Genomic DNA, 18,137 nt, shown 5'->3' with positions numbered 1-18,137 from the left:
TTCTTTTGTTTACAGTAGTAGACAAAAGCAGTTGCTTGGCTTCGACAGGAAAAACACCGTCTATGGTAAACTGCAAGCTCTGTTTTATCCCCTCAATTTTTTCTAATAATAAATGGGCAAAGGGATCAATTAAGCATTAAGAGCAATGTGCCCAAAATAAAAGACATTCCGCATGCATCATGCATGCACCCAGTGGCGGACTGGCCATACAAGCGAACATGCCCGATGGCATGTGGGCCCCACTATCTGTTGGAAAATATGGGCCCTGAGTAAAATTAAATAACTTTGTAACTATTTCATGTGTAAAAATGTATAGGATATTGCACTTTGGGACTTAAAGTTTGGTTATTTCAACAAAACAAATTTCTTACGATATACACAAACAACTAATACATGCTTTAACATACCAAGAATCGGTTAACTTTTTTTATTAGGCTCGAAATGTAAGTTTCAATATTAGCGTGGGCCCTTTTGCTGGGCCCATTTCCAACCTCAAGATTATGTATATATTACCTATGTAACAACTACCTACTGAAATAAAAATGGGAATAAACAAATTTCCGTGAATAGTATAAACTGAATTGCTTAAAACAATTTTGATAGGACGATTCATCATCAACCTTCGATTTAAATTTACTACATACTTTCAAAATAACATTTGATTATACTTCGACGATGTAGTAAGATTTAAATACACAATTTTAAACAGTTTCTGAATATAAAATCTATTCCTTATCTATGTAGACACATCCATGTATAAAGAAATATACGATAGGGGCCCCTCCCCAAAATCCAGATTTTCGATTAACATTAATTGAAAATATTATGCATTGTTTTCAGGGACGTAAATGGGGGGGGGGGGGGGGGGAATTCCTTAATTAAGGAATAGTGTGAATTTAGAAAATATTATGAATTTAATGATTAATTATATACTACGAATTTATGAATGCTACGTGTATTTCTTATGTATGCTACTTTTGGGTAAACTAATAAAATAATCGCTGCTATGTGCTTTGAAAAAAAAAAGATTTTATTATTTCGAGGCAAGTATATTTTGGTTTTTAAGTGGTATGCCTAGGGTAAAATTCTTAGAAATTGTTCATTCTATGGAGCGAATCGTTAGTTTACCCTTTACTTTATTTTGTCTCAAAAACAGATGTATAACGTTTATTTTTCCGAAAGTTTGTATATTTTTTGTTTTCAAGAAAAGTTTTAAATTAATATTTTACTGAATCAGTTCAATCACAAATGGTTTTATTTCTCATATTTTTATTTTATTTGCAGACGTCCATTCTCTCAAAAAACAACGAATGAGATGGATTTAAAGTTCATGTGTAACGAATTCGGTCCAAAAAAAGTTTTAGTTATTTAATAAAATTGCTTTCTGATCAAATTTAGTACATAAAGAATACAAATATAAATTTTCAGCTTGATACGTTCAGGGGTGTGGATGCGAACCGAAAATTTAAAGAATGTAGCCAAACTCCCAAAATTAGTACGCCAATATGGGAGTATTTTTTGCGTGAAGCATCGGGAGAGTTTGCAAAATGCAATTGAACGTTTTTGAAATATGAAAACATGCAAATTGAACTTTTTTTTCTTATACATTTGAAATCCCGGTGATAGCACTGGGATCCCGGGATCGGAAATTCCCAGCACCGCAATCCCGGTGCTGAAGTAACCTTCCAGGATTGGAAGCATTAATATACATACATATATAAAATAATAAAAAGACACACAGAAACACACACTCAGGCACACAAATTTTTCTATATTATGTAAACGTGATCAGTGGTCGATTCAGAGTTCGAATTATCGCATGATCCCAAAACTTTATTTATTGTTATAACGTACATTATGTACATAGATAAAGTATGTATGTACATAGATAGTCGGTAGAAATTAAGTTAATTGATAGTTTTTTAGTGACACAGTTTGATGGTCGATTTTTGGAAAGAATATTTTCCATTTTTATTACGATATAAAAAAGATTTTTTGAAAAAAACTCAATTTGACCAATCTTTGCCTGCCCCCCCAAGAAAAAGCTGAAATGACGTCTCTGATTGTTTTCTACCGAAAGTAAAAGCCACTTTTATGCCGCATTCTTTTATGATGCATTCTATTTACCTAGGACAAGGGTTAAAACGAAATATACAATGTAATTTATGGATCTATTTTGCTTTTGCCATTATTCTTGTACCTAAATTTGTTTATTCTCATTTTTGAAAATATTATTTATTTTTTACCCTTGATTTTTAGCGTGATGGAAAGAAGAAAATTTAGATATTTGGGGGGGGGGGGGGGGACAAATTTTTTTAACCCTGGGTCAAAGTCAAAGGGGGCCCCCCCTTGACTCCTGGCATGCACTAATTTCAGTCCCAGTCCGCCACTGCATGCACCTGTGGCATAGGTTGCCGACCGCTGTTTTAACATCCGTACATGCATCGCGGTTATATTTCAATTATGTTAAAATATTGTTATAATTGAAGAAATCATATTTATTCTAACTTATGATATGTTAGGGTTTCTTATGATATCCTAGGGTTTCTGAAAACCCGACATATCCGGGTCCAAAATCAAATTCAAAAATTTCCAGATTTTCAATTCAAATTTTATTTTGTTTCATTATACAATTCTGGAAAAATATTATAGGTGATAAAAAACATATAATAAAGAAATACAAATATAATACAGTATGTATATCATAAATTAAAATTTTTATTTAGTTTTCCTAATTTGAACATATGTAATAATACTTGAGAAACACTAAAGGCATTGAGACTTATCCCCCAATGCCGATCTCAGTTTAGTGCAAAAATTATTAGATACCGAAAATGTTCTTTCTTTATCTGTAGATGTAGGTATAACGGTGCAAGGAGCATTATTTTAATAACTGGAGATATGGTATAAGCAAAAATTGTTCCTCTGAAGGTCGTTTTCAATTTACCTATGTACATACTTTTATTTTATTTTACTATTCAAACCTAACTATAACAACACTAAAGCAATTTTACAATTTTTTTTAGTAAGGGGAGTAAGTTTAGACCGGAAGTGAAACCAGACGCTTTAGCCTAGTGCAGTGGTTATTAACTGCACTTGCACCGCGAGCTTGTTGCAAGTGCACCGAAAAAAATAAATTTATGCTAAAAACAGAAAAATCCTTGAACTAGTTAAAATAGGATTCGTTCGATTCATAAATGAAAAAACAAAATAGTGAATCAATATATCTACGCGTACGATACGACAAGATGTTTTTTATTTTATTTATTCATATTTAGAACAATTTAAAATATCATGGGAGTTATGTGTAGGAATTTGTACGCATGGTGTTCCGTCAATGGTAGGCTCATGATTAAAGGATTTGTTGCCCTTGCAAAAACATGAATGAAAAACTTTTTATGTTTTCTCGAGTAATTGTAACATAATTTCATTGAATATGTTGGCATTTACGACAAATAGTCTTTAATTCGACAAGATGACCCCAAATGCTAGATGCATACGTCAAAGAGTTAACAAACACAGCATCGTATACCAAGCGTTTTTCATGGAAACCCAAACCCCATGAGTAGAGACCGGAATCTGAAGGGGCTGTTTATTGTTCAAAGATTGTAAATGCATTGTTAAAGGTTTGCCGAACCTTTTTTACAAAGGATTTACAACAATGGAACAATAGGCGGCACGTTTCCCGACCCTTCAGATTCCGACCTCTACCCATGAGCGACCACAAAGGAGACCAATACGACCAAAGAAAACCTTAGCTTTATCTAATGCTCTCCCAATATGACCATTGAATGTAAGCCTGACATCGAGAACAAAACCCAAATAAGTGGTCTCGTTGACAAATTTGATCTTACAGTCTCCAAGTTTGATATTAGGGGCTCTAACAAGAGAACCCTTTATTAGTAAGAACTTGGACTTACGAGGGCGAGAAAGAAAGTTTGTTAATTATGGCCCAATCGTCAAGATAGATAAGTGCCGCAGTAGCTCTACATTCCAGCTCAACACGGGACCCCAGCATGAATACCCATATGTCTACTATGGTGATATTTCATAGTAAATGATTTTGAACAAATGTCACATTTGTGTGGTTTTAACCCAGTATGAATACCCATATGTCTACTAAGAATGTTTTTCATCGTAAATATTTTGAACAAATGTCACATTTGTGAGGTTTTCACCCAGTATGAATACCCATATGTCTACTAAGATGTTGTTTCCTGTTAAAAGATTTTGAACAAATGGCACATTTGTGTGGCTTTACCCCAGTATGAATACCTATATGTGCACTAAGATTTTGTTTCGTAGTAAATAATTTTGAACAAATGTCACATTTGTATGTCTTTAACCCAGTATGACTACCTATATGTGCACTAAGATGTTGTTTCGAAGTAAATGATTTTGAACAAATGCCACATTTGTATGTCTTTAACACAGTATGAATACCCATATGTCTACAAAGAATGTGTTTCATAGTAAATGATTTTGAACAAATGTCACATTTGTGTGGTTTTACCCCAGTATGAATAGCTATATGTGTACTAAGATCTCGTTTTGAAGTAAATGATTTTGAACAAATGTCACATTTGTGTGGCTTTACCCCAGTATGAATACCTATATGTGAACTAAGATATCGTTTCGTAGTAAATGATTTTGAACAAATGTCACATTTGTGTGGCTTTACCCCAGTATGAATACCTATATGTGCACTAAGATTTTGTTTCATAGTAAATGATTTTGAACAAATGTCACATTTGTATGGCTTTAACCCAGTATGAATACCCATATGTCTACAAAGAATGTGTTTCATAGTAAATGATTTTGAACAAATGTCACATTTGTATGGCTTTAACCCAGTATGAATACCCATATGTCTACTAAGAGTGTGTTTCATAGTAAATGATTTTGAACAAATGTCACATTTGTGTGGTTTTACCTCAGTATGAATACCCATATGACTACTAAGCTGATATTTCGTATTAAATGATTTTGAACAAATGTCACATTTGTGTGGTTTTACCTCAATATGAATACCCATATGACTACTAAGCTGATATTTCGTATTAAATGATTTTGAACAAATTTCACATTTGTGTAATTTTACCTCAGTATGAATACCCATATGTCTACTAAGGTGAGATTTCATAGTAAATGATTTTGAACAAATGTCACATTTGTGTGGTTTTACCTCAGTATGAATACCCATATGACTACTAAGCTGATATTTCGTATTAAATGATTTTGAACAAATTTCACATTTGTGTAATTTTACCTCAGTATGAATACCCATATGTCTACTAAGGTGAGATTTCATAGTAAATGATTTTGAACAAATGTCACATTTGTTTGGTTGTACCCCAGTATGAATAACTATATGTGCACTAAGATGTTGTTTCGAAGTAAATGATTTTGAACAAATGTCACATTTGTGTGGCTTTACCCTAGTATGAATACCTATATGTGAACTAAGATATTGTTTCGTAGTAAATGATTTTGAACAGATGCCACATTTGTGTGGTTTTACCCCAGTATGATTATCCATATGTCTACTAAGCTGATATTTCCTAGTAAATGATTTTGAACAAATGTCACATTCGTATGGCTTTACCCCAGCATGAATACCTATATGTGCACTAAGAATGTGTTTCGTAGTAAATGATTTTGAACAAATGTCACATTTGTGTGGCTTTACCCCAGTATGAATACCTATATGTGCACTAAGATTTCGTTTCGAAGTAAATGATTTTGAACAAATGCCACATTTGTGTGATTTTACCCCAGCATGAATACCCATATGTCTACTAAACTGATATTTCATAGTAAATGATTTTGAACAAATGTCACATTCGTATGGCTTTAACCCAGCATGAATACCTATATGTGCACTAAGATTTTGTTTCGTAGTAAACGATTTTGAACAAATGTCACAATAATGCAGCTTTCTTCGAGTATCCGAGTTTTTTTGTTTCACACTATTGATTTTATGATCCAATTCAGAATTTGTAGGGCACATCTCATCTAAAGCATTTCGACATGTTAATTCTTCCACTAGAATGTGTGTATTGGAATCTATTATTGCTGCCACATTATCTCTCGAAGTATTTTTTCCTCCAGGTGTCTAAAATATAAACCGAACGTTATTCAATTAAACATGTATGTATATTTATAGTGTGATTAGATGTCATTTTACATGTCAATTTGTTTAGAATCGATCTAAAGCACTAGAAACATATTGACTTACCTGGCCATCGTCGGGTGAACTGGAAATGTTGGGTGGCCAATCAGCACCCAACTCATCTTCCCAAATTAAATCTTCCAGCAAAACCTCCTCCGGCTTGACTTTCAAACACTTGTCTAATTCCAGCCTCGACGTTGTGTCATTCCGAAAACAAGAGTTTCGAAAGGTGTCGAGCAATTCCAGATTGTTGAGACAAGAAAGGCATATCGTATCTGGCAGATGGTCACCTTTCCTAACCTGCAAATGTGAAAGGCAAAGGTAAAGATCATGAGGAGTAGCGAATTAACAATAGCAATGGCTTACACTTGGTAAGTGACGGCGACTGACCCGCAGCTGACAGCAGGTCCAAATGCGTTGCACCAAACGCTGAGGTGGATGAGGGTCGTCATGGATGGAGACGAAGGACCCTGCTGGACCCTGCTGGCAGAGACAAAGTCTGCACTCCATCGCTACCTGAGAGAGGAAGAAGCTCAATAGTGTCCTCGATAAGTCGATTAGTCGATAGTCGACAATGGATGCCTAGACGCTTGTAGTAGGCTTGTGTAGTTCGCGAACGAACTAGGTCGCTCCTAGAGCGCTCCCACAGGTGAACTAGTCGAACGAGTTCCCTCACTGCTCGTTCCTTAGTTCACTAGTTCGTGACCGAATGAGTGAGAGTGAGACGGCACTACACTTACTGCCGCTCGCTCACTGCACATGCGCATGCGCGCGCGTCTTGTTCACTCTCTTACGATCTAGTTCGTTCGCGAACTACACAAGAATTTCATTAGTTTGTGACCGAATGAACGGGAGTGACGTTAACCGAACGTTAAATAAATTTTAAAATAATAAGACTCTGTCGTTATCAGGTAGCTTATGCTTCTAATGTATAATAACAATTACTATTAACAATTAATTCATTTCTTTAATATACTTTAAAAATAGTTTACGTATAGGGTTAATGTGTTTTATTATAGGCTATTTGTTACGATCTCATCAAAAAGAAAACATAGCCCCTTGTGGACTCATTTTACAGAAGACATTGATAATAAAAAAGCGAAATGTAACCATTGTTCAACAATAATAAGTATTGCGGGCGGATCGAATGGTAATTTAACCCGACATATGAAAACAAAACACCTTTTGATCCCATTAACTGCTGAAAGACAAACACCGATATTACCTAGTTTAAACTCACTTCAATCAAGTCAAAGCACATGTGAATCGGAGAATATAATTTCAGCATCATCAAATATAGTAGACTCCCAACAATCGATGACCCAATACATTCGTAGACCACCGCCAGTTCGAAAGATTGAGCAAATTGATAAACTACTTGTCAAGATGGTAGCTAAAGGGCATCACGCCTTAAGAATCGTAGAAGAAACAGAATTTCGTAAACTTATTGAATTAGTTTCTCAATGCCCAGGCTATAAACTACCATCAAGAAAAACGTTATCGTAAAATTTAATGTCAAGAATTCACGATGACGTCATGGCTGAAGCAAAAATAAAGGTACAAGCAGCACCAGCGTTGTCTCTTAGTACTGATGGTTGGACGTCTAGAAATAACGACAGCTATATAGCTATTGTAGCTCATTTTATAAATGAAGAGACTAAACTTCACTCAGTATTACTTGGTTGTATCAATTATAAAGAGCGACATACTAGTCAAAACTTGTGCGACTTTATGAAAGTTATTATGGCAGAGTGGAACATTTCACACAAAGTTGCCGCCATTGTTAGCGATAATGCAGCAAATATCTTATATGCTGTTAGACTTGGTGATTGGCGGTCCATCTCATGTTTCGCTCACTCTCTAAATCTTTTTGTACAATAAGCTACGAAAAAGATATGTGACGTTTTGGAAAGAGTTAAAAATATTGTCGAGTTTTTTAATCGTAGCACACAAGGAAAACATAAATTGGCTGCTACGCAGCAGCAAATGAATTTGCCTGTTCTTAAGCTCAAGCAGGATGTACAAACCCGCTGGAATTCCACTTTTGACATGCTCAAGCGAATAGTACAGGTAAAGGATGCAGTGATTGCTACCGTTGCACTTCTACGTCCTGATTTAACTTTAAATGAAGGGGACTGGGAAGTCATAGAGGAAGTTTTACCGTTACTCAGTCCATTCTACGAGATTACCGTAGAAATAAGTGCCGAGAAAAACGTCATTTTATCTAAAATAATAATTTTGTGTAATTTACTAAAATTTTTTTTACAAAAACATGTTTCTTACAATACAAAAATAGTTGATGTGCAGTCTCTGCTAAAGAAAGGCATGGAAGATCGTTTCAAAGATATAGAGAAGAATATGTTATACGCAGAGTGTACGATTTTGGATCCTCGATTTAAGACGAGGGGATTCAAAAATCAAAGAGCCTGTGAAATGGTAGTACAAGCCCTTAGAAATAAAATCGGCCAAGTACAATTAGTTCAAGGGGATACTCCAGAGGCTGTTCCTACTTCCAGCGACGCATCAACATCTATACCTAGTAATAAAAATAGCTGCATATGGGATGAATACGACCAAGAAATACAAAAAATTACTAGGCCAGATAACCAGCTTGCTGCTGGCATTCGCGAATTAGATAAATACCTAAATGAAGAGTATCTAAATCGTAAAGAAGATCCGCTTCAATGGTGGCATGAACGTCGTTTGATATACCCTCACGTTTACGCGTATGTTTTGAAAAGATTTTGTGTCGTAGCAACATCTGTGCCCTGCGAACGCGTTTTTTCAGCGACGGGTCAAGTCCCTAATGAACGTAGAACACTATTGTCATCGAATAAAGTGTCCAAATTGATATTTTTACACAGTAATATGTAATATTTTTTTCCATTTTATTTTTTTTTATACATACGATCTCACTCAAACAAGTCATTATGTTTAATTGTTAGGTAACAACTTTATAAGTGTAAGTGATATTTTTTATAAGAACTAACCAGTACCTAATAGTTATATAATTGTTGATTATTTCTAAAAAAATATAAAAAATTTGATTATTTTTGTTTTTGTAGGCGGGGTACGATGTGTTGACCGTATCCCGGCCTAACGAAACACTGTTGTGTGGTTCAAAGATGGGGTCACCAATGTAGGCGGGGTAGCGATGTGTTGACAGCGCTGTTGGATGATCAGAAGGTTGCGTAGATCACGTCGGAGTAGTACCAATGTAGGCGGGTTACATGTGTGTTGACCGTATCCCGGCCTAACGAAACACTGTTGTGCTAGTTTTATAAAGTTTTATTGTTTGCCTATGGTTGTACAAAGGTATGGTATTTGTGGGCAAAAGTATGTCGTTCAGCGGTCTCTGGATATGGTAGAGTGTCGCTGGCTCAGCATTCAGCTATGTACGGAAGGTCTCTGGATACGGCAGTGTGTTGCTGGCTCGTCCGGCTGGTTGATCTTCCAAGTCCGCGTAGTGTAGTGGTGGCTGGTCAGGAGCTGTATGTTGACTGGTCTGCTGCTGTGTGTCGACGCTTGCTGCTGTGGGTCGACTGATCTGGTGCTGTGTGTCGACGCTTGCTGCTGTGGGTCGACTGGCGTTGTTTGGGTTGTACCTCCTTTTATAGTGTTTTTGGAATGCTTGGTGGAAGTGGTTATTGACGCGTACGAGAGGAATTTTGTTTTCGTCGAGGCGTCGAATTTTCTGGAATGCTTGATGGAAGTGGTTATTGACGCGTACGAGAGGAATTTTGTTTTCGTCGAGGCGTCGAATTTTCTGGAATGCTTGGCGCCTTTCCGCTCGATGTATTTTAATGGTGGCGGCGTGTTTCGACCGTTTTGGTTCCACTCGACTGGTAGGGGCGTTCCGCCTGAGTTTAATATAATGACTGCAGGTGCATGTCGTCTGGGTTTCGGGAATGTAGTTTGTTGTTGCGGAATATTCTCGAAGGTTTCGATGACGATGACGACGACGAGATTCCTACATGGCTCTCCGGTGAGTGTTAACGATGTGTGTGATTTTGTGGGAATCTTGATGTGTTGGAGTCTATTGACTCGATGGCGTCGTTGTTTGTCCGGTTGTGCTGGAGAAAGTTGTCTCAACAGCGGGTCTTGTGTTGCATGCCGGTCCAAGTCTTGTTCTCTACCAGGTTGCTTATTTTGGGCGAGCTGCGTTGGTAGTGAAGGTTTGCGATGGCTTGGATGGTGCTGTTGTGCAGGCTGCTGTGTTCTGCGTGGAGTCATTCGCGTGACTGTTTTGCTGGTTGTGCTGGAGTTAGTTGTCTCGGCAGCGGGTCTTGCGTGAAGAACGTTGGTTGACGAAGTGCGTTGAGTGCTGGTCTTCGTTGGTTGTGCTGGAGTTAGTTGTCTCGGCAGCGGGTCTTGCGTGAAGAACGTTGGTTGACGAAGTGCGTTGAGTGCTGGTCTTCGTTGGTTGTGCTGGAGTTAGTTGTCTCGACAGCGGATCTTGCGTGAAGAACGTTGGTTTACGAAGTGCGTTGAGTGCTGGTCTTCGTTGGTTGTGCTGGAGTTAGTTGTCTCGACAGCGGATCTTGTGTGAAGAACGTTGGTTGACGAAGTGCGTTGAGTGCTGGTCTTCGTTGGTTGTGCTGGAGTTAGTTGTCTCGACAGCGGATCTTGCGTGAAGAACGTTGGTTGAAGAAGTGCGTTGAGTGCTGGTCTTCGTTGGTTGTGCTGGAGTTAGTTGTCTCGACAGCGGATCTTGCGTGAAGAACGTTGGTTTACGAAGTGCGTTGAGTGCTGGTCTTCGTTGGTTGTGCTGGAGTTAGTTGTCTCGACAGCGGGTCTTGCGTGAAGAACGTTGGTTGACGAAGTGCGTTGAGTGCTGGTCTTCGTTGGTTGTGCTGGAGTTAGTTGTCTCGGCAGCGGGTCTTGCGTGAAGAACGTTGGTTGACGAAGTGCGTTGAGTGCTGGTCTTCGTTGGTTGTGCTGGAGTTAGTTGTCTCGACAGCGGGTCTTGCGTGAAGAACGTTGGTTGACGAAGTGCGTTGAGTGCTGGTCTTCGTTGGTTGTGCTGGAGCTAGTTGTCTCGACAGCGGGATTTGTGTGGAGACTGTTGGTTAGCGAAGTGCGTTGAGTGCTGGTCTTCGTTGGTTGTGCTGGAGTCGGTTGTCTCGACAGCGGGTCTCGTTTTGCGTACCAGTCCGAGTTGTTCTTTTCTACCATGTTGCTTATTCTGTCTAGGCTACGTTGATAGTGAAGGTTGGTGGTCTGGACGATGTTGTTGTGCAGGCGTTGTGCTGGTTGTGCTGGAGTTAGTTGTCTCGACAGCGGCTGTGTTGTGTTGGAGCTAGTTGGCTCAGTGGCGATTTGTTTCGCCGGTTGTGCTGGAGTGGGTTGACTCAACAGCGGGTTGTGTTGGTAGCTGGTCCATATGTACTTTCACACCATGTTACTGTTGCGGTCGTTACAATGGTAGTGAAGGTTTGTGTCGGTCTGGACGGTGCTGTTATGCAGGCTGCGGCGTCCTGCATGGGCTCATCGAGGTGATGACTCATCGAAGGTGTGATGAGCGGTGCTGGCGGATCAACAGTAGTGGATCCATTTGGTTGTTGTCTCCGGGTTGCGTCTTGTTGTGGCGAAAGCTGCGGAGTTGTTTGACATGGTCACTAGTTGTGGGGACATGTAGCGGACTGCGTTTGAAGTCTGCGTTGAGGGTTGCGTTGTAGACTGCGTTGTAGGCTGCGGTTGCGTGAAGTCTGCGGTTGCATGAAGCTTGCGGTTGCGTGAAGCTTGTGGTTGCTCGAAGCTTGCGGTTGCGTGAAGCTTGTGGTTGCTCGAAGCTTGCGGTTGCGTGAAGGCTTCTGGCTGTTGCCTTGTCGTGGCGTTTGTTGGTTGCTTTGTAGGCTGCGCTGTGGGCTGCTATGTAGGCTGCGATGTGGGCTGCTATGTAGGCTGCGATGTGGGCTGCTATGTAGGCTGCAATGTGGGCTGCTATGTGGGCTGCGATGTAGGCTGCTATGTAGGCTGCGCTGTGGGCTGCTGTCGTGGCGGCTGTTGGTTGTTGTGGAGGCTGCACTGTGGGCTGCCGTGTTGACTGCGCTGTTGACTGCTATGAAGGCTGCGTTGTTGACTGCTGTCGTGGCGGCTGTTGGTTGTTGTGGAGGCTGCACTGTGGGCTGCCGTGTTGACTGCGCTGTTGACTGCTATGAAGGCTGCGATGTAGGCTGCTATGTAGGCTGCGGTGTGGGCTGCTATGTAGGCTGCGCTGTGGGCTGCGATGTTGACTGCGCTGTTGACTGCTATGAAGGCTGCGTAGTTCAAAGATGGGGTCACCAATGTAGGCGGGGTACGATGTGTTGACCGTATCCCGGCCTAACGAAACACTGTTGTGTGGTTCAAAGATGGGGTCACCAATGTAGGCGGGGTAGCGATGTGTTGACAGCGCTGTTGGATGATCAGAAGGTTGCGTAGATCACGTCGGAGTAGTACCAATGTAGGCGGGTTACATGTGTGTTGACCGTATCCCGGCCTAACGAAACACTGTTGTGCTAGTTTTATAAAGTTTTATTGTTTGCCTATGGTTGTACAAAGGTATGGTATTTGTGGGCAAAAGTATGTCGTTCAGCGGTCTCTGGATATGGTAGAGTGTCGCTGGCTCAGCATTCAGCTATGTACGGAAGGTCTCTGGATACGGCAGTGTGTTGCTGGCTCGTCCGGCTGGTTGATCTTCCAAGTCCGCGTAGTGTAGTGGTGGCTGGTCAGGAGCTGTATGTTGACTGGTCTGCTGCTGTGTGTCGACGCTTGCTGCTGTGGGTCGACTGATCTGGTGCTGTGTGTCGACGCTTGCTGCTGTGGGTCGACTGGCGTTGTTTGGGTTGTACCTCCTTTTATAGTGTTTTTGGAATGCTTGGTGGAAGTGGTTATTGACGCGTACGAGAGGAATTTTGTTTTCGTCGAGGCGTCGAATTTTCTGGAATGCTTGATGGAAGTGGTTATTGACGCGTACGAGAGGAATTTTGTTTTCGTCGAGGCGTCGAATTTTCTGGAATGCTTGGCGCCTTTCCGCTCGATGTATTTTAATGGTGGCGGCGTGTTTCGACCGTTTTGGTTCCACTCGACTGGTAGGGGCGTTCCGCCTGAGTTTAATATAATGACTGCAGGTGCATGTCGTCTGGGTTTCGGGAATGTAGTTTGTTGTTGCGGAATATTCTCGAAGGTTTCGATGACGATGACGACGACGAGATTCCTACATTTTCTTTTTTGCGTCATGTGTTATTCTTTCATCGAGCCAAAACGAGCAAACGATCTGCGAGCGAATTCGAATTCACTGATTCGAGCTGGGAGCTGACGAACTAGTTCGTTTAGGAGCGGCGAACTAAACTGAGCGATCTCAGTTGCGAACTACTATGCCAAAGCCTAATTACTAGTCAAATGTGAACCTGTCACAGGACAACTGGTCGCTCTAGATCGGTCACTCGTGATCATCCATCACTCTAAAACTGGTCACGAGAAAATTGGTCACACAAACAAAAATATTCTCAAATACTTTTTATTTACGAAATTTTTATTACTATCGACTAGACATATGTTCGAGCCAAAGGCCCTCGTGGCCGTTGTTTGTGGTCTTCGCGGGCATCTGTCAGCTCATCTGACGCTCGCATCCGCATCCGAGAAGGTTGGCAATCGCTTTTGCGTTCATTTCATTTTGAAAGTTCGAACGTCAAGTCACAAATCTTAATTCACCGCGGGGAGGTCTATGAAAACACTGATTGTGTTAGTAAGAGGATCCTTTATTTATGTTCACTTGTTACAATATTAATTAAAAAAGAAATGTGAACCGGTCACAGGACAACCGGTCGCTCTAGATCAGTTTTAGGGTATGACCAGTTTTAGTTTGACGGGTGATCACGTGTGACCGATCTAGAGCGACCGGTTGATCTGTGACTGATTCACATATGACTAGTAGTCCGTTTACCCAATAAATAGTTGAATGACTTAGGACGATATTACTTTTTGAAAGGTTTCAAATTGTCTCAGAGTTCAGAGTTCCTTCCCGGTCTTTAGAAATTTCATGGTTTTACAGTTGACGCAGTTTGGGGCAGAACTGGTCTGTAGGCAGGGAAGGAATGTTGACCGTGTCCCGACCTATAGAAACACGTGTGTTTGGAAGAGGATCTTTATTGTTCAATTGATACAAGTGTTATTGTACATATGTACGGCGAAGGAGATAGTTGCTCAACTTCGAAGAAATGAGCAGGATGGCTCCTGAAGCTCATTGGTATCTGGGAATGATGCGCTGGTTTATACATAGGTTGATTGTGCAACACATAGCTTGACTGGAGAAGTCATGTTCTGGAAGATTCCTACGGGCTCGAGGTTATCCTTTGATAGCGCTCCGAACACGGCCGAGTTGGTCCCAACTCGAAGGATGGTAACCGAAACTAGACCATGTCGTAGAGCCGCCACACAATAAAAATCCTCTTCAAAACTCAACTGAGTTTCCTTAGGCCGGAAAACGGTCGAAACCTATCACAGTTTGAACAAAGATATTTCGGCCAAGGCTAAATTTGCGTGTTCATACAGGACTCAATAACTACGTCCACACTACCGATATCTACACCCGATATTTACGAAATTTGCCATAACCAGGTCCTAAATAGCAACCACAGGTTGCAATATGGAATTGTACAGCTCGAGTTCGATGGGGGAAATAGGTTGTAGGAATCTCGTCATCGTCACCACCATCAAAACATCTACTGCGACGGTGAATACATTTCTCACGCTCAACCATTGACGTCATCTCAAGACGAAAGAACACCTGCAGCCATTAAACTAAATCGAGTGGAACGGCGCCAAACATTCGAGAAACGTCCACCCTAATCGACAAAACCACATTCCTCGCACACATAAACACCATCTGCGACAAGTCACGTGATGCCCAAAAACAATATAAAAGAAGGTCCACCCCAAACAACTTCAGTCGACCCACAGCAGCGGACCAGTCGACATCCAGAGACCTTCTGAAAATAGCCGAATGCCGAGCCAGCAACACTCTATCGTATCCAGAGACCGGCTGAACATAGCCGAATGCCGAGCCAGCAACACACTGCCATATCCAGAGACATCTGAACATAGCCGGATCCAGAGCAACGACACATTGCAGATCCAGCGGCCATCACGACACCAAGTCAACAACCAATAGCCGCTTCAAGAAAACTTCCCCAAATATTCTATGGAGGATGAACGAATGAGACGACTGGCATGTTAATGCACGTGATTATTATATGACAGCTGAAGACAGAGTGAGTAGTGGCTCTCCGAACCCAGCCGAGTTGGTTCCCACTCGCAGGAAGGCAACCAAACTCGACAATGTCGTATAAGCGAGCCGCCACATCACTCCCCCCCCAGCATCAGCGATACCAAAATTACAAAGAAACAAATTTTACAAAAGAAAAAAATTATTGTTACACAAAGAGAAAAAAATTATTGAGTGGGAAGAAAAAAAATGTTGACGTGGGTCATCCGCTGTGTAGGTGTACCGCCCTGAATGGTCGGTACATTTGAGGGCGGTGACGTCGCGAGCAGGACGGTGGCTGGTCCGATGGTCGCGCGATGCGATGCTGCGCCGGCGCCGCTCTTCCGAGGCTGATGTCGGTTGGTGGGGAGGCGGGGACGGTAGGGGCGGCAGGGGCATCGATGTGGTTGATGATACTCCGAGCTGGACCGTGAGTCGTTGTGGCTCGTGGAGGTGTTGTAGCGCTACCGCCCGTCTCGGCGTGACGACGCTCGTGGGGACGGACGGGGCCTTGATGATGATGATGATGATGATGGTGCTGAGGTGGTGTGTGATGAATCTTGTGGTGCTGGATGACCGTTCTATGTGTACTGGATCGCGCATGACTCCACATCCAGCTGTCAAGATCGTCGTCTCATTCGCTCCCCCATTTTTTAAGCACCTGTCATCGACGTTGTGGCTGGACTCGTCGATAGGTATGTAGGTAGGTAGGTAGGTAGGTAGGTAGCCGTGTCTGCTCGTTTATTGTCACCCGCGGGCCGCGGCGTGCTGTGTTGATGGCGATGGGGGCGCGGCGGGTAGCTTTCCCGCCTGGCTCGGCGAGGCAGGGATGAGCGGCATGTTGAAATTGATCGAGGCTGCGTGGCTCGATGTCGGGGGTCACCAGTATGGAGGATGAACGAATGAGACGACTGGCATGTTAATGCACGTGTTTATTATATGACAGCTGAAGACAGAGTGAGTAGTGGCTCTCCGAACCCAGCCGAGTTGGTTCCCACTCGCAGGAAGGCAACCAAACTCGACCATGTCGTATAAGCGAGCCGCCACAATTCTAATACACTTGTACAATATTTAGGCAAACAATAAAACAACTTAAAACAAGCACAACAGTGTTTCGTTAGGCTGGGATACGGTCAACACTTCCTACCCCGCCTACAAGGTGAGATCATCGACGTTGATTCGGGATAATACAAGTTGTGTTATATTCCTACAGGTCGATGAATAATTTAACGGTGGGCTGCTGATCTCTGAGTTAGGTTTTCCAACAAGGCCAAGGATTCTTTTTGCCAAAGTGAGTGAACGATAGCTGTAGGGGGTGTATGTATGTGTATGTGGATGACCAGTGGCTGTGTATGTGTCGTCGTCTCGATCACCTTGCTCTGGAACGGTGCGGGGTGAGGGAATTAGACAAAAGAGTAACGGTTATGACCTCGTTTTTATTGACTTGAGTTGTTCGTAGCCTCTGCCCCTTTATGGCGGGGGCTGTGCATTGAGTACGCTGGCTGGTCAGGAAGGGTAGACCAGCCACGCCAAGACCTTCTCGGCCGGCGTCTAGCGAGCGTCTGAGGCTTGGGTCGAACACGTGGTCGAGCTGGCCATAGTCGGTAAGGCACGACTATGGAAGAAGCCACACTCCTCGGAGGGCTTCTATTATGCCAATGAGCGCTCGCCGTGATCAGACTTGGGCGGATCACGGGGCCAGCCTGCCTTAGTTCGAGGCCGGCTTTTACGAGAGACGCTACATCTGGCGGTCCGTGCCGGCATCACCGGGCTTACGGACCCACGGGAGAATCTAGAGCGACTGACAGATGGTCGTTGCAAAGAGGAAAAATAAAGGCCGAAGCCGTAAGAGGATAACCAACGGCCATGAGGGTGAACGATAGCTTCAGCAGCTGTAATGTGTGTATATGTATGGGTGACCAGCGGCCGTGTGTGTGTGTCGTCGTCTCGATCAGCTTGCTCTGGAACGGTGCGGGGTGGGGGAATTATACAAAAGAGTAACGGTTATGATCTCGTTTTTATTGATGAATAGATGGCACGCCGGGGAGTTTCTCGGCGCCTGTGCCCCTTTATGGCGGAGGCTGTGGATTGAGTAGGCTGTGGCTGGTCAGGAAGGGTAGACCAGCCACGCCAAGACCTTCTCGGTCGGAGTCTCACGAGCGTCTGAGAGCTCGCCGTGTTCGAGGCTTGGGTCGAACACGTGGTCGAATATAGTCGGTAGACATAGTCGGTGAGGCACGACTATGGAAGAAGCCATACTCCTTCTATTATGGAGGGCTTCTATGATGCCAATGAGCGCTCGCCGTGATCGCTTGGTTGGATCACGGGGCCAGAGTTCAGGGCTTAGTTCGAGGCCGGCTTTTACGAGGGACGCTGCATCTGGTGGTCCGCGCCGGGATCACCGGGCGCCGGACCCACGGGAGAATCTAGCACGACTGACAGATGGTCAGAGTAAAAAGAAAGAAAACAAAAACCGAAGCCGTAAGAGGACAACCAACGGCCATGAGGGTTTTTGGCTCGGACAGAGGGCTTTTAGCTCGAACAGTGAGAAAGGATCAGGAGTATTCGCAACTGCTGCCTGTCAATGAAGAGGGGAGTACTGGGAGCAAACAGTGCGATCTCGGGAAGAAGAAATTCAGGTTAAATATTCATCATAATGATATTTGTGGACGAAATAAAAGGCAAATAAGTATGCAGAAGAGAATGTGGTTTCCCAAA

General features: G+C 42.5%; 2 protein-coding genes across 2 annotated transcripts; both read left to right on the top strand.

Annotated features, from left to right (window-relative positions):
- Window positions 1-7,708: 7,708 nt before the first annotated feature.
- Window positions 7,709-14,188, top strand: LOC143917232 (E3 SUMO-protein ligase ZBED1-like). The gene is made up of 4 exons (XM_077438717.1): window positions 7,709-7,997; window positions 8,055-8,386; window positions 8,480-9,035; window positions 14,124-14,188. The coding sequence occupies exons 1-4, from the start codon at window positions 7,709-7,711 to the stop codon at window positions 14,186-14,188; spliced, it is 1,242 nt and encodes a 413-aa protein (XP_077294843.1).
- LOC143917090 (uncharacterized) lies at window positions 13,896-17,219 on the top strand. Its single transcript, XM_077438487.1, has 2 exons — window positions 13,896-13,979; window positions 14,091-17,219. Exon 2 carries the CDS (start codon window positions 15,742-15,744, stop codon window positions 16,120-16,122), a length of 381 nt encoding a protein of 126 aa, XP_077294613.1. The 5' UTR covers window positions 13,896-13,979; window positions 14,091-15,741; the 3' UTR covers window positions 16,123-17,219.
- The last annotated feature ends 918 nt before the right edge of the window (window positions 17,220-18,137 follow it).

Source organism: Arctopsyche grandis, chromosome 9 (assembly GCF_051622035.1).
Source record: "Arctopsyche grandis isolate Sample6627 chromosome 9, ASM5162203v2, whole genome shotgun sequence".
In the NCBI taxonomy this organism is placed as follows: domain Eukaryota; kingdom Metazoa; phylum Arthropoda; class Insecta; order Trichoptera; family Hydropsychidae; genus Arctopsyche; species Arctopsyche grandis.
The sequence above is the reverse complement of the archived record's forward strand: the minus strand, read 5'-3'. Positions and strand labels throughout refer to the sequence as shown.